The sequence below is a fragment of the Netta rufina genome (genome assembly GCF_964035555.1).
Source record: "Netta rufina genome assembly, chromosome: 2".
Classification (NCBI taxonomy): domain Eukaryota; kingdom Metazoa; phylum Chordata; class Aves; order Anseriformes; family Anatidae; genus Netta; species Netta rufina.
Genome location: NC_140124.1, coordinates 147,089,238 through 147,103,775, shown reverse-complemented (window position 1 = coordinate 147,103,775; position 14,538 = coordinate 147,089,238). Strand labels below are relative to the sequence as shown.

The window sequence follows — 14,538 nt, the reverse complement described above, 5'->3', positions numbered from 1 at the left end:
TACCGACCCCTGGGGGGCACCACTTGGAATGGGACGCCAGCTGGACTTAATTAGCCACAACCCACTGGGCACAGCCCTCCAGCCAGTTCTGTACCCAGAGAGGGAGTGGAGGGGCAGGCACCAATCTGTCCTCTTTAGAGACCAGTGACAGGACCTGAGGGAATGGTGCCAAGCTGAGGCAGGGGAGGTTCAGGCTGGACATCAGGACGAGGTTCTTCACCGAGAGGGTGGTCGCACACTGGAACAGGCTCCCCAGGGAAGCAGTCGCTGCACCGAGCCTGTCGGAGTTGAAGAAGTGTTTGGACTGTGCTCTTAGTCACATGGCCTGAATTTTGGGGTAGACCTGTGTAGTGCCAGGAGCTGGACTCGATGATCCTTAGGGGGCCCTTCCAACTTGCGATATTCTATGATTCTGTGGTTCTAAAAATCTGTGACATATTAACCAAGTTGAAGAAGAATTTAAGGAAAAACGAGGTGTAATCATACATTAAAATGTAAATTCTCCATATATATTTTTCTTCCTCCTGTGTTTGCCTTTGACATATATCCAAGACAACAAGAATGGGGTAAGCTGCTCACAAACTTTTTTTTTTTAAGTTTATACAGTTTTAAGTGTAAGATTAAAAAACAACGACAACAACAAAACAGATGTTTTTATTATTACATAAATGTTTTTATTATTACAAAATGTAATAATAAATGTAATAATAAATGTTTTTATTATTACAAAATGTGATGTTTTTATTATTACAAAACAGACTTTTTATTATTACATAGCCAAACAATACACATGAAAGAAAAAATTCTTAATACTACACTGATATTGGGACAGATGCTAAAAAGCTACACGTGTTCCAGTTTTCTTAACAAAAGCAAACATAGAGATTGCACAGCATAGATTGCATTGCATAGAGATGGTATTCACCATCACTAGGTGTTGTGTACGAGATGTGACAACACAACGGCAACATATCCTGCTGCGTATTTTAGCACAGCTGATACAGAATCTTATTTTAAAAAAAATTAAACCTTTCCTGCCTTAACTTAAGTATCTGTGAAATTCAGAGAAATTTTTCTCTGCTGGGTTGAAGAGGTATCCTTCAAACAGAATATTGCTTTCTGTTCATTTAAATATATTTATCACCAGCAATATATTCATTTTTATGAAAATAAATATCTATAATTATCTCCAGGTCAGTAGAAAACAATTTATTCAACTATAAGGCTTTCTTGTAACTAGTTTTTCATATTAAAATGGTATTCTCTGGTATCAGTAACACTGTCATTGTTAGAAGCAAGATTCTTGCTTTGCTTCAGTTTGTGTCGTTTACTTTTAATAGGCAAAAATCTTGTGTTTGTGGACAGTGTTTCTCCCACATACTTTCTCCAGCGTGTTAGCACCTTAAAGGGCTTTCATAGTGTTATCAGTAAGTTATAAAACAAAAAGATACCTCCTGCACTAAGGTCAAGGAGGTTTACAAGTTTTTATAGGACATAAAAATACCTCCTGCACTAAACTGCACTAAGAGGTTTCTGAAGGATTTGCGTTTCATATATAGGTTTCTTTTAAGACATTTATGTAGTGTCCAGTGGAATAAAGAGCACCACAGGTTACTTCAGAAAAATATATTCTGAAGAGCTGATAGAGTATGTTAAAAGTCTATCCAGTTTTCAGTTCTCTCTCTCTCCATACAGTAGAGCACGCTCCTGACTAACTTGTACAGTGCACTCTGAAGAGGAGAGATTTGTTTGCCGAAGCTAAAGGAAGAAATAGAAAACCAAGAAAGCTACTTAACTTTTAATACTTCAATTAAATGTTAAGTTACAAAAGTTCACAGGCCATGAGATAACATATATAAATCCCTTCTCGAGCTAAAAGATCTCATTTTTTTATTCAGGAGCGGCCTCCCTGAATCTAAATAATCCTCTCACAGGCAGAACAGAGTGTCCGTTCTAACTCTTTATCAGATGTGGAAGAAGAGAGTGAGGTGACCAGTGCCTAAAAAAAAGAGGCACTCTCTTTTTAAGGCAGACTGATCGGCACAACATATTTTATCTGTTCTCAAGCACGAGCAACTCTAAGATAAATGGGTTCAAGGATCTTCAATGTGAAGAGTGAATATCCAGCGTATACTGGGGACACCTGACTTGGACCATGGACGCCTCACGCAGATTTCTGAGGAGTTCGGACAACTCAGAAATCATCTTTTACAGGAAGAGACCAGAGAATTCGACTCAGTGTAAAACTGGCACAGGCAGAAATCTCCCCAGTGACAGATGCTCAAGGGCATTAGTTAAAAAGAGATTAGAGTGTGACTAGAGAGAAGTCTCAAACTCTTGTTATATACTTAAATTTCTCTCCAAGGATGGAACAACTGCTATCACCGTGCATGACTGGCTGTAGAGGGAGAGAGAGCAAGTGAAAGACTTAGAAAAGCACCTTCCCTTCGTAGTCCTCCCGCTCCCAAAACGGTTCTCAAGGAAAACTACTGACAGACTAAGGTTAACTACTTTGAAAGGGCTGTGTGGGTGGACCCATTGTCTTCAAGTTCAAGCTTTTTCCTGCAGAAACTGCCAACAATTATGCCAAATATAACAATGGTTTTGCAAGATGGAGAAACGTCTTCCAGACTGAAAGGGAGAAGTCGTACTGTTGTTATTGTCGTCTGCGCACAGACAGCTAAGCAGTAACGAGCAATGCTAAACAACCACGATATTCCAGAACAAATACTGCCTAACAGTGACAGAAAGTGCTAGAATTCAAAACAAAAATTACCTCCACCAAATCGGTTTTGTCGTAGTCTTCTCGATGGTTGTAAATACACTGAATAATGACTCCATACACTTTTTCCAGGTGATATATGTCCAATCTCTTCGTTATCTTAGTGACAAAGCGTAACAGTTTCTGAAGACAACAATGGAGCAAAGCAACAACTTTAGAATAGTACAAGATCCTTTGAATACGCTCTATATGTTTTCAGAGGTTGAACAGTAACAATACAAGTGACATCCTACTTTTTCTTTCGCTATTAAATAAAATGTGACACACAGATTAAATATCCCATGAGATTTCAGCAGGGAAAACGAGTTAATTTTTCATCGTTCAGAGAAAGGAAAGGCTGAAATTTCGGATAATCTTTTACTACTAATCAATCTATCCCATCGATGGTCGTAATTGCAAGTCGACTGCTCCCAAAGCAGCAGGGAATGACACGATCCTCGCTGTAGGACAGCTGCTGCCACAGCAAAGCCACTGTTGCAGTTCATTCGAGAAGCGTTGCAGCAGCGCGGGGCACTGTAAAAAGGCTGCAGATCTTGTAGATACAGCTGTGCCAGCTGGAAAAGGAAGCACCCTTAGGTGATTACCTTTACCCACGTGTGCCATGCCTACAACTCTGCTGGCAGAACAGATTGCTCAAACGCCCAGAGCAAAGGTGGATTCGTTTGCTCAATCCTACCTTTAAATTCAGGGGTGGGTAAATAGCAAAGTGACTGCTTGGAGCAATCACCTCTCTCTCACACAGTCATTTCTATTACCAAAGATGCAGAGATGATCATCTCTGGCACAGCAACAGTGACAAGCGAGTGGCAGCACCTTCTTCCACTGCTACAGCTGTCCATTAGCTGTGTGAGCCTGCGAGTATGTAGCTTTATGGAGCAGCCATACCAAATGGAAATAGTACTGCCCCCTGGAAATAATGCTGCTTATCATATTATCAGCAAACTCTGCCTCCCTCATGTATATATATATATATATACACACAAACACACAATAATAGAAATTCTAATACTGCACTTTCAAGGAATTTCAGAAAAGTAGTCACTTCTCCATGGCTAGCTAGTTTACGTCAACCTGCTAACTTCAGGTTTAAAATCATCACTGCAAGAAATAAAGATCCTTTTCAGGTTCTTAATACATCAAAGCATGAAAAAAAATCCCCAAATAAAAGCCCTCAAACCCATCATAAAAATTACGAATCATTAAATGATATCCATAATAGTACTAGCAGGTTGTCAGTGTGGTATTTTAAAATTTAGCAAGGACTTTTATCTTAAAAATTAGGCAAGGAATCTGTCTCCTAAACTACAGATGACCAGAAGCAAATGGTAGCCTACAGAAATCTACACGAGCTAAACAGTCACAGTGCATTACAGGCTGAATGATTTCACTATCTATATGTCCTTCCAATTAATTGTTTTAATTGGCATTGGTTAACAATGGGATTAATTTGCAATTTTACATGTCGCAGGAATATGTCCTATTTGAGCATTAAAAGAAAGCTGAAATGAGACATACTTTGAGCTCAGAGCGATCCACGATAACTATGTACTCTGTCTCTGAAGGAACTTTTACAGTGTTCTCATCCCTTGTCTGTTGCTGGTCTTCTTCCCAAGAACGTTCAGGAGTCACCGCTTGAAATGCCCAGGAATCTGGAAGGACACAAACTTCTTCAGTCAGGTTTTCTGTTTATCTAGAATACAGTCTCAGTGAAGTATCCTGTACCTGCAAAACAGTCTCTTTCTGCAAATACAGAGACAGAATTGTTAGCGTCTTCACTGAGAAATACTTGGCTTCTCCCTTCTTTCCAGCTAAAGTCACTGCTCCATAAAAATTAGAAACTAAGACCAAAAAAAAGCAAACAACAATACCCACAAACAAACAAAAAGCACTCCTGAAAAGGTTAATAGTGGAAAAAAAGAGTCACGTTGCCAATTCAGGTTAGGGAACACATCTTAGAGTACAACATTAGGGCTTAAGTCTCCTATTCCACATGTTACTCTGGATCCACGCATCTTGAAGTGCAGCTTTTTCACCTAAGCTGCTCGTTATTGGAAAGCACCTCGTACAATAAAAGAATGGCAGTGACTATCAGTGACTGCTGGCTTTCAGTTAGGTACCATTAGAAAAAAACAGACTAGAATCAAAACACCAGCACCTACAGAAACATGTGGGCTTGGCTTGCACAATTAGAGGAGCAACATCGTTACGGAATAAGCTGTGTGATGATTTTTGAGAGCTGTAACAGAAAAAATAGAGTGAAATTGAAGGCTAAAGCTAAGAAATAGTGCAATCCTCCTCAGCAAGAATAAGGTGCTAAAGGATCTGTTGGACTTCTCCCTTACCATTTGAACTTGGATTTTCATTAGTTATAGTTCCCCATCTTGGTGTCGAATATCCACAAAGCTTAGCGCTTTCCTTTTCAGTGTTCAGTTTCACTTGACATATGTCAGAAACATGTTTTTCCACAAACTCTTCTTCAGCACTATCGTTTTGGTCACCTGTTGGTACTCTGTTCTCTTTATCGAATTGAGAACTCCTTCTTCTCTTTGCTGCAGCACGCGCACAGTTGTTCCTTCTGCACTTTCTTTCTGACGCACCTACAAAGAGACAGCATAAAAAAATAATCCAAAACAGAACCAAAAGAATTCTTTCTTCAAAATCCATTATCTTCATCTTACTCGACTGACAAGGAAAACAGAGGAACTGAGCTACCACTGCCTCTATCCCTACATATGCTGAGAAAAGAGTTGAAAGTTCATGGGGTCAGGTTGCTATTAAGATTAAAAACAAGCAAACAAACCACACACACAGCTACGGAATTTCATTCACTAAACAGTCACTTTCAGGATTTCACATGCTGAGGATTCTTACTTTGGATGGGCAGTATTAATACAACGTGAGGTTATTTGATAAAGTCTGATGCTTGGGTATTGGGCCTGTGATGTTCCAGTACCAGGAGAGAGGTTTCCTAATGCCCGCCTCAGCCCTCGTGCCTTTTGGTAAGCATTGCTATTCTCCCCATTACTTGTAGCCTTCTTTGATATCAGCCTGGGCAGCTCACCTGAAGAGTACGCTAGTCCTCATGTGCTCATACCACATCTTGGATTCCTTAACATGCAGAAAACACGGGTATGGCAGGGGGTTGGAGAAACTCCAGTTACTATTTTCAGTGGTAGTTACTTACATTCAGTGCAGTTTTCCAAAAAGTAAATTGAAGATAGTTGTTGTTAACTCCTCTTCCTTCTCAGATCATCCCCATAACGCTTGGACCTCTTTTTAAACCATGCCTTTTTCACGATATAAACACACTGATAATTTTCCAGAAAATGATTCTGTAATGACAGAATTTCAGAAATTCACAGATTTTTTTTAAAGCAGAATTTCTGAAACAAATTGCCACGCAAAATTGATTTTTTCCCTCCCATACAGTATAACCATAACTACACAGCTTTAAAAGGAATACTGTAGTGGCAACTACTGAACTACATTCAATTAAACGACACACCAAAAACTCTGGAAGAGCTTACATACACGCTGCCACCTGAAGACATGTATTGCTCACGTTTTTCCATCCCGTGTCAGACCCACATGGATATTTTCACCCGTCAGCTTGTTACAAGACATCTATTTAACATCCTACAAAGCTGGCGGGCCCCAACAAATCCAGACAGTCATTTTCACAGAACTGTTGTGCACTCTTACCAATGCTAACTAAGCTTTGTCACCTGGCGGTTTTATGGGCCATCTCACTGCTCTTTTCCTGTGAACAATAAAAGGAGGGCTGCATTTAGGCTGCTGTAGAAGAAGAAGAAATACTAATACAGAACTACGGGACGGCTGAGGTCGGAAGGGACCTCTGGCACAGTGAGAGTGCTTCCTGATGCTCAGGGGGGACATCAACCTAAATTCATTCCAGCAGAGGTATCTAACGCTGCCCACATCTGATCCTGCAGACCTCAGCTGCAGAGGCACGCACTTCAATACTGACAGAGAAAGAACAGAGGGCCTTACCCACACAACAGGCTCATCTCCGTGCCCTGACTTCTGTTTCCAGAGCGGGATCTGAAAGTTAAGCAATTTGCCATAAACCACTCCTGACTTACAGAAATTAGTTTCGGCTTGGGTAAGTGCTTTGCTGAACTCTGCATTTCATCAGCTTGTATCAGTGCTGCTGTCAGAAAGCTTGCTCCAGTTTTTATCTTTCAGAAACATTAAACTGGACGCTATTCCGGACCATATAATGTAATATTCCCCCTAACTTGAGGGATGAGAGGGAAAAATCAGCCCACAGCCCTTAGGGGCACCACGATTCCTTCTTCCCACAATCCAAGCGTGTCAGGTAAGGACATTCATAGAAACATTCAGGTTGGAAGAGACCTTTAAGATCATCCAGCCCAACCTTTAACCTTTAATTAAGATTAATCTGCTGTTTTAGGGCAACTTCTTTTAAGCTTGGAAAGAATGCCACGAACCTTTTGTTCCCCTGAGGGTATCCTTATCCTTGGGGCTTCTAGAGGAGAGAGCAGGGCTCTCTTCTGGTGCAGCAGTTCAAGCTGTTTCCTTTTACCGTTTCTCAGGTTCTGCTGTCGCCTTGATGTCTTGAGCAAATACTGCCTGGGGTCCGGAGGCCAGAAACAAATGAAATTCTTCATGCTCCCGCGTGGTGCAGCCCGCACGCCTCTCAGCTGCTGCAGGAGGGCCTGGGGCCAAGTCTCACCTACCCCAGGCCCTAGTTAAAAGGCCTGGGGTAGTTAAAGGGCCTCCCAGCTCCCCTCGCCTCTGCTTTACCACCCCCCCGGAGCGCACAACTCCCCCACTCGCCATCCTCCTCTCGTCGGAGATGAAACCCGCGTAGGACTCCTCCACAGGGCGCTCCCCCCGACTCCTGATGCAGTCGCGCAGCTTCCACGCCTTTTCCTCGCTGCAAAACACAACCGTCGACGGCACCGTTTTCTTTTTTTTTTTTCCATCCCCTTTTCACCTTCACCTCCAGCAACCCAAACCGGGCCGGGAAGGTTTCCCTGCGGGGTTTTTAGCTCCGTTTCCAGCTCCCCCCTCAGCGCGCCGCCAGCCTCCATTTTGAGGCGCCTCCCTTAACAGGAGCAGCCGGTGTAGGCGCAGGCGGCTCGGGGAGGCACCGCCGGCCGGTACCGGTACCGATACCGGCCCTCATCCAGCTCCGCCATGCTCCGGGGGGAGATTTCCCGTGCTGGGGAACGGGGCCGGGCTCCTGAGGGAGCCGCCTGAGGGCGGGCGCGGAGCCCGTGAGGAGGCGGCGCCCGCCTGAGGGGGCGGCACGCGCCGCTTCCCGCCCGCCAAAAGGCTCAAACGGTGCTGAGGCCCCTAAGTCGAACCCTCCGCCGGGAAAGATTTCAAAAATAGTTCCGCAAAATAAAGAAATAATAAAAAAAAAAAAAAAGGGCGGGCGAGGGCCGGCCCTCCGTGAGGGCGGGGAGAGGAGGGAAGAGAGGGGAGGAAGAAAGGGGGGAGGAAGGAGCTGGAGGGCTCCGTGTGAGGCGGAGGGATCCGCAGCGCTGCGCGGGGCCGCCTCAGCGGGCGCCGTCCCTGCGGCGCCGCCATGGTGGTGCTGAGGCGCAGCGCCGGCAGCCGCCGGCAGTCCCTGGCCGCCATGGACTCGAGCTCCGAGTTCCTCTCGCTGCAGCCCGGCGGCAGGAGGACGAGCAGGCAGAGAGCAGCCCCGGCCGTGAGTTCCCGCGGGGGTCGTTCTTCAACCCCCCCCCCCTCAGCCCCCCCCCTCCCTCAGGCGGCCCCGGGGGCAGGTGCAGGCGGGGGGTGCTGAGGGGGCTCGGAGAGCAAGGCTAAAAATCAGGGCTAAGTAGTGCTGAAGGAAAAAAAGCGTTAGTTAGGGGGTGTAATGTGGTTACGACTTCCCTGAAGGGTTTGCTGGTGTTAGGGAAAACCCTGATTTGCTCTTAGGGACGGTTTGTGTGTCTGGTATTTCATCCGCACCATTTCCAGCTCCGTCTTGCTGCTCCCATCCCCGCTCAGCATCACCTGGAGGAGTTGGCTGCTGTACGCACAGCTAGCGAGAGGTCAAGCTAAAGCTCTGCTCTTCCCAAAGGCAGAGCAGAAGCACCTCAAACCACCTCACAGCTCTCGGGGCGAGCCCTGTCTCCGAGCAATGCTTTCAGCTCTCCGTGCCGCCGAGCTCAGCGTTCTCGGCTGTTTGGGTTCAGGCTGGGGTTTTGTTTTGCTGTTTCTCTTCCCCCTTCTCATTTCGAGTCTGCTGAAGTAAGCAGGAAGCAGCCCTTGGGGTGTCTTCTCTTTGCAAGCAGGCGCTGGAGGCTGCTTCAGTATCTGCACTTTGCTGTTGCAGTGTGCACGAGAAGCGGTTGTCAAAGCCTGCAAGGACTTGAGCTGCCCTTGGCACGTGAGGGAAGGCTGTGCAAAGTCAGGCAGGGCAAACAGCCGGCCCGCTTTCGTTGTGGGAGCAGGAATGAGGAAGTGAAGTGTAAAGTTTTCGCTGAAGTGAAAGCAGATGTTTGTTCTCATGAAACAGGTTGTAAGGTGTGTTTGGTTTGGTTTCTTTCTTTGTGTTTTTTCACCTCCTTGCAGAACTTTCCCATGCTTCGAGGCACAGAGTCACTCCTGTTTCGTTTGTAGGACCGCCAGGCTTTGCTGGAGCACTCAATATGGGAGACATGTAGAAGTGCCCTAGATGACAGAGATGGCGATCCTGCTCCTAGCTGCATGTTCACGTCCTAATGTCTCTTCCCTAACTTTCTGGTTTGCAAAGACATGGCAATAGCAGCTTTTGCAGCTTCCCCAATATCAGCAAGCCACTTACCTCCAGTTATTCGGCATATTTCATCCATCTAGATTAAGGAGCATGCAGCAGAAAGTCTCAGGTAAACTGGAATCTGATGGCTTCGTCTTCTCCCAAGTTTCCAGTCCCAAGGAGTCCCGTGGCAGACCGTAAGTGGCTGCTGTCCCTCTGGAGGCTGTTTGTCTGCAGCTTTACATCCCCGCTGTAATTCCTCAGGCTGGACCAGGTCGTTTTGTTGTGACCTGTACTTGACACCCGTGTGCTCCAGAGTTCCCTTTTTGTTTGGGGAAAGTGATTCTTTTCTCTGCTGAGCCTTCCTGAGTCATCTGCGTAGGGACTTGACACCAGAGCTCGTAGCTTAAACGCACTTCTCTGTTTGGCTGGCACTTGAGCATCTGCTTACTTCCCTAGAGACACCCGACAGCTAACTTCTTAGAAGCGATTGTTGATCGCTTCCCGTAGTAGGAGGAAAATAACTTTCAAACTACTACAGAATTCCTTCCTCCGGTTTCCTTGTTCTGGTTTAGGTGCTTGCTTCTGCTGAATTTCACTTCTTGAGTGCGTTTTTTCAGCCTTGTATGACTGATGCGAGCCAGTTCTGCCCTGCTGGCAGCCTGCTGCAGGTGACGTAGTGCTTCTCAGCACCTGCTGTCTCACTGACTTGGGATGCTTTCGTAGGAGCCAGAGGATGGTCAGAGTTAGCAATGTCCATTGTTCCTGGCTGTGCCCTTGTTTGAGACAGGGTGAAGATAAAAGAAGAGCTGATAAAGAATAACACGAGTACACAGCACTGTGCTTGTTGCAGAGAAGTCATCAAATAAATGCATAACTATGTGTACAGAGGTCTCCCGAGTTATCCCACTCTTTTCTTTCTTAAGCCTCCCAGAGGAAAACCGTTCAACATCACTGTGACAGACCAGGCTGGTCTCATCAAGCTTTAGGTCTTGTTTCATCTCTGCTGGATCTGGGGAACAAAAAATGTTTTCAAGAGTTGTTTCAGGTGCCTGGATTCAAACTCGTGCTAGGGCAAGCATCTCGTGAGGCCCCTCTCTATCAGCACGGAGAACAGGAGGAAGAAAAGCGTTCTCCCACGTGCCCTTACCAGTGCCCTCCTCTAACTTCTTCATGCTTTTGCCGTTACCTTGAGCAAACACTAACTAAACTCTTAGTAAAGTTGGTGCTGAGAAGCAGAAGAATCTTGTCTATTTTCTGACTTTGGAGTGAAATTTGGTTTGAGGTACTCTTGCTGAAACTTCATTTTGTAAACAGAACGAGTCCCCGCTCAAGGATATCACAGCTTCCCTCCCGTACTAGAAATGATAGTACTGACCCTTGTAGCAGCAATGTGAAGAAGGTCAAGGGCAGTAAGAAGGGTTCAAAGCTTTGGTATAACGAGCCTGACTCTTTTTTTGACAGAGCTCCTAATAAGCATCTTTAGCAAGGTCTGGAGATGGGAGAAAAACTCTAACTAGATTTTAATTCTAGGGCGTATAATGTCAAGCTTGACTGTTCCTCTGAACAGTCAATTGAATTTAATTTTTTTTTTATTTAAATTAATTAGTTTAGTTTTTTTAATTTAAATTCAATTGAATTTAAAGTTTTGAATTTAAATTCCAATTGAATTTATTGAAAGAAATTCCAATTGAATTTAAAGTTTTTTGTTGTTGTTTTTCACGAAACACTAAGTTTATGTGAAAGGTTTTGCTGCAATATCTTTTTGCCAAGGATATTAAGCTTAAGTTATCCACAAGAAAACGGTGGGGAGAGGGAAGCTTTAGTGTTGAAAGCTTTTTTTTTTTCTTTTTTTTTTTTCCCCGGGTTTTTCTTGAGCACAGCGGTGTTTCAGTGTCTGCCTGCCATTAGTTGCCCCACTACCAAGTCAGGAGGGTTAATTAAACTTGCATGAGACAGAATTTCTTTATCTGAATCTACATGGTTCACATAAATATATTCTTATTTCCTTCTTTCCCTAGGATTATTCTTCTACCAGTATTGAATGTTTCAACGGCCACTGTTTAAGATCAATGAGAAAAAGCATCCTGCGGTGTTCGGACTCCAACTTTGAAGGAAGTATGGCGATACTGAGGGCAAATGTCAACAGAAGACGCTTTTCAAGGTACTGTATTTCTATATGTTCAATCTCTGTTCGATTTGTAGATTGAAAAGCAAGAGAGAAAGCACGTGCAGTAAGTCGTGGCCTGAGAAACCTCTGGCTAAAATCAGCAGAGGCCTATGAGCATGCTGATGGCGGTACCAGTACCTTAAAACTAGAATACCTCTTCTCACTGAAAGTCTTCTGCTTTTCTAAAAAAACATGTGTTTTTTCCCCAACCCCTTTGAGGTGTTGTGGTTTAGCTGCCAGCCGGGTTAAACACCACAGAGCCCTTCGCCAACCCTCCCACCTCCCTCTCTGGGATGGGGGAGAGAAACGGGAAAGTGAAGCCCGTGAGTTGAGATAAAGACAGCTTATTAAGACAGGAAAATAATGATGATGATGATGATAGTACTGCTAATAGTAATGTGTACAAAACCAGTGAAGTACAATGCAGTTGCTCACTACCCGCTGCCCAGTGCCCAGCGTAACCCCTAGCAGCCCGGCTGCCCCGCCCTATCCATGGTGTTATCCATGGCAGCGTGTTGCCATGAGGCATAGAATTCTTTGGCCAGTTGGGGTCGGCCATCCTGAGTCTGTCCCCTCGCAGCTGTTGCTGTGCGCCGATTCTGATCGCTGGTAGGACAGTGAGACACCGAAAGGTCCTTGGCTTGTTGTAAGTACTGCTCTGCAGCAATGGAAACATCGGGGTGGTATCAGCACTCTTCTAAACATCCTTTCACACATCCTAACCAAAACATAGCAACCTACCCGCTACTAGGAGGAGAACTAACTCTGTCCTAACTGAAACCAGGACATGGATCTTTTCCACTTGGGTGCTATCGCTCATAATTTTGAGAATTCAACATGAGCAAGCTAGGAAATGTGGGTACATACAGAACCGCGTGTATACGGTATGCAACAGACTTGGGATCTGGATCCTCCGTGAGGCCTACAGGCTTCTCTTTGTATACCATGGAGCACTGGCTTGTAAACCTGGTGAAATTTCCCATCCTTGATGGGTCTAATACAAAAACTCTTTTCTCCCTTCTCTCCCCTGTCCTCTTTCTTAATGTAGGCAGTTGAGAAAGCCGAAATTGGAACGAGAAAAAGAATGTAACACAGGTAAGTGGCTGTAACTCCCCGGGATACCTATTTATGCTGGTTACTGAAGAGGATGGCACTTGGTCACTGCATTGCTTTCATTTGGCCCCAAAGCCTTCTGTAGTCAGCTGAATTCATTCATCAGTGACTTTTCTGTGAAGAGAGGTAGGTGCAAATAGGAGATTTTATGAATTCCTTGGGGAGGGAGCAGTGTGAATTGCAGCTTCGTAGGCACAAAGGAAACTACTCTAATTGTGCAAAGTAAATTGATACTTGGTAAGTTCAAACTTAGTTTTGGGGTTGCCAACTATAAAACTAAACCTTAGCTGTGATCCTACCACCACAGTGGTGCAGCTCTTCCCTTCCCCTTGTCCTCTTGGCTCTTTTAATGACAATGCAAGCAACAAAGCTGTGCCAAAGGGTGCTGTATGGTAAACAATGGGCAGGCTTTTTTCTAAAAAGCACGAGTTTGAGTTACCTGGTGTTTGGGTGTTTCTCTTGAAACGATTCTTACCTCCTAGAGCTGTTAGATCATAATGCAGGAAATGAAAGTGCTGCATGCCTAAACAGAGTAATAAAACATACACCTCTTAGGAAGAGGCTTGCAATGTACTAGTGGTTTTTTTGAGCACTGTTAGATACATTTTTACATAAATGGAGTGAAAACACCTTAGAGAAAGGTGTTGATTGTTCTCACTTTTCCAAGACAGAAATCACTGGAGTAAACTTCCCTCCTGCATGGAACAAAAGTTGCACGTTTGTTTTCATCAGACTAGCTTTCAGTCTCTTTAAAAATTTCTCTACAGGTCACAGTTTTAAGTAGACAGTTTAAACGTGCAGAGCGATAAATAAGTGGAATGCAGTGGTTGTGACAACAACTTCTGATCTGGAATGTAAAGAAAAATCAATCCACTTCAGGGTGCCTTTTTTGTTTGTCTGTTTACATTTTACAAGAGCAACGGTGAAATAAGGAGAATCCCATCTTCAGTGTTTCAAAATACTTTGTTTCTGCGTTTCAGTCACCAGAACATTGAGGAGTAGAGCTGGTGCAAAACCTGTGAGACGAGTCCACGGAGAAAACAGGGACTTGGAGCTGCGACGCAGTCGGTACTCTACTCCTAACTCATCTATTCTATTTGACAAATTTATAACAAAGTAAGTCATCTTTTCTTGCAGACCTCTTAAAATGATCTTTCTTAGCAAGCCTTTGCGCTATGGCATGATGTTGGCCTCGACTTGCTCTTTATTTTGACAGCAAAGAGGTATGGCTGCTCCTGCCCTTGAGAGTTCAATTCGTTGAGTTTTCCCCATTTGGTAGTTTTCTTAGCATCAGAAGTGCCATCATTTTTAATGAACTTTTTGTTCCATACTCACAAAAGTGAATGTAATGCTTGGTTAGGAAACTGAGGACGGTTTGATACAGTCAAAGCAAAGTAGTCCTAGCGATTCTGCACTTCTGTCCGTGGTTTATTTCTCTTTCTGAAGCCAAAATTGTTTTCTGCTTCAGAATTTGCTTTCCTTTCATTTCATCATTTTCTACAACACTAAACTTAGATTCCCACGTAGAGAAGAACAAACAGCCTTTCCTCGGTTAACAAAAAATGACTTACTGCTACTGTGCAGAGCAACTTAAGTAGGATTAAAAGTTGACATAATTTTTTTATAACATCTTCTTAGGATGTCAGAATTCTTCTTTTCCTGCTGCATTTAAATATATATATATTTTTAAATGTGCTCAGTAAGAGGGGAAAATAAACCTGAAAACAGCGTATG

General features: G+C 44.2%; 1 protein-coding gene and 2 long non-coding RNA genes across 3 annotated transcripts in view; 1 reads left to right on the top strand and 2 right to left on the bottom strand.

Annotated features, from left to right (window-relative positions):
* Positions 1–2,674: 2,674 nt before the first annotated feature.
* LOC311206178 lies at positions 2,675–5,288 on the bottom strand. The gene is made up of 3 exons (XR_014618194.1): positions 5,125–5,288; positions 4,298–4,431; positions 2,675–2,905 (listed from the first exon to the last, which is right to left on the bottom strand). It is a non-coding gene; the product is annotated as an uncharacterized lncRNA (long non-coding RNA).
* A 730-nt stretch (positions 5,289–6,018) lies between these two features.
* LOC311222375 lies at positions 6,019–6,846 on the bottom strand. The gene is made up of 3 exons (XR_014619349.1): positions 6,794–6,846; positions 6,485–6,542; positions 6,019–6,114 (listed from the first exon to the last, which is right to left on the bottom strand). It is a non-coding gene; the product is annotated as an uncharacterized lncRNA (long non-coding RNA).
* Positions 6,847–8,322: 1,476 nt separating this feature from the next.
* ATAD2 (ATPase family AAA domain containing 2) overlaps positions 8,323–14,538 on the top strand; it is a 29,824-nt gene continuing 23,608 nt past the window's right edge. Inside the window, exons 1-4 of the mRNA XM_084281693.1 lie at positions 8,323–8,486; positions 11,543–11,685; positions 12,740–12,786; positions 13,785–13,920. Of these exons, the coding sequence (XP_084137819.1) occupies positions 8,361–8,486; positions 11,543–11,685; positions 12,740–12,786; positions 13,785–13,920 (452 nt within the window). The 5' untranslated portion in view covers positions 8,323–8,360. The remainder of the gene's footprint in view (positions 8,487–11,542; positions 11,686–12,739; positions 12,787–13,784; positions 13,921–14,538) is intronic.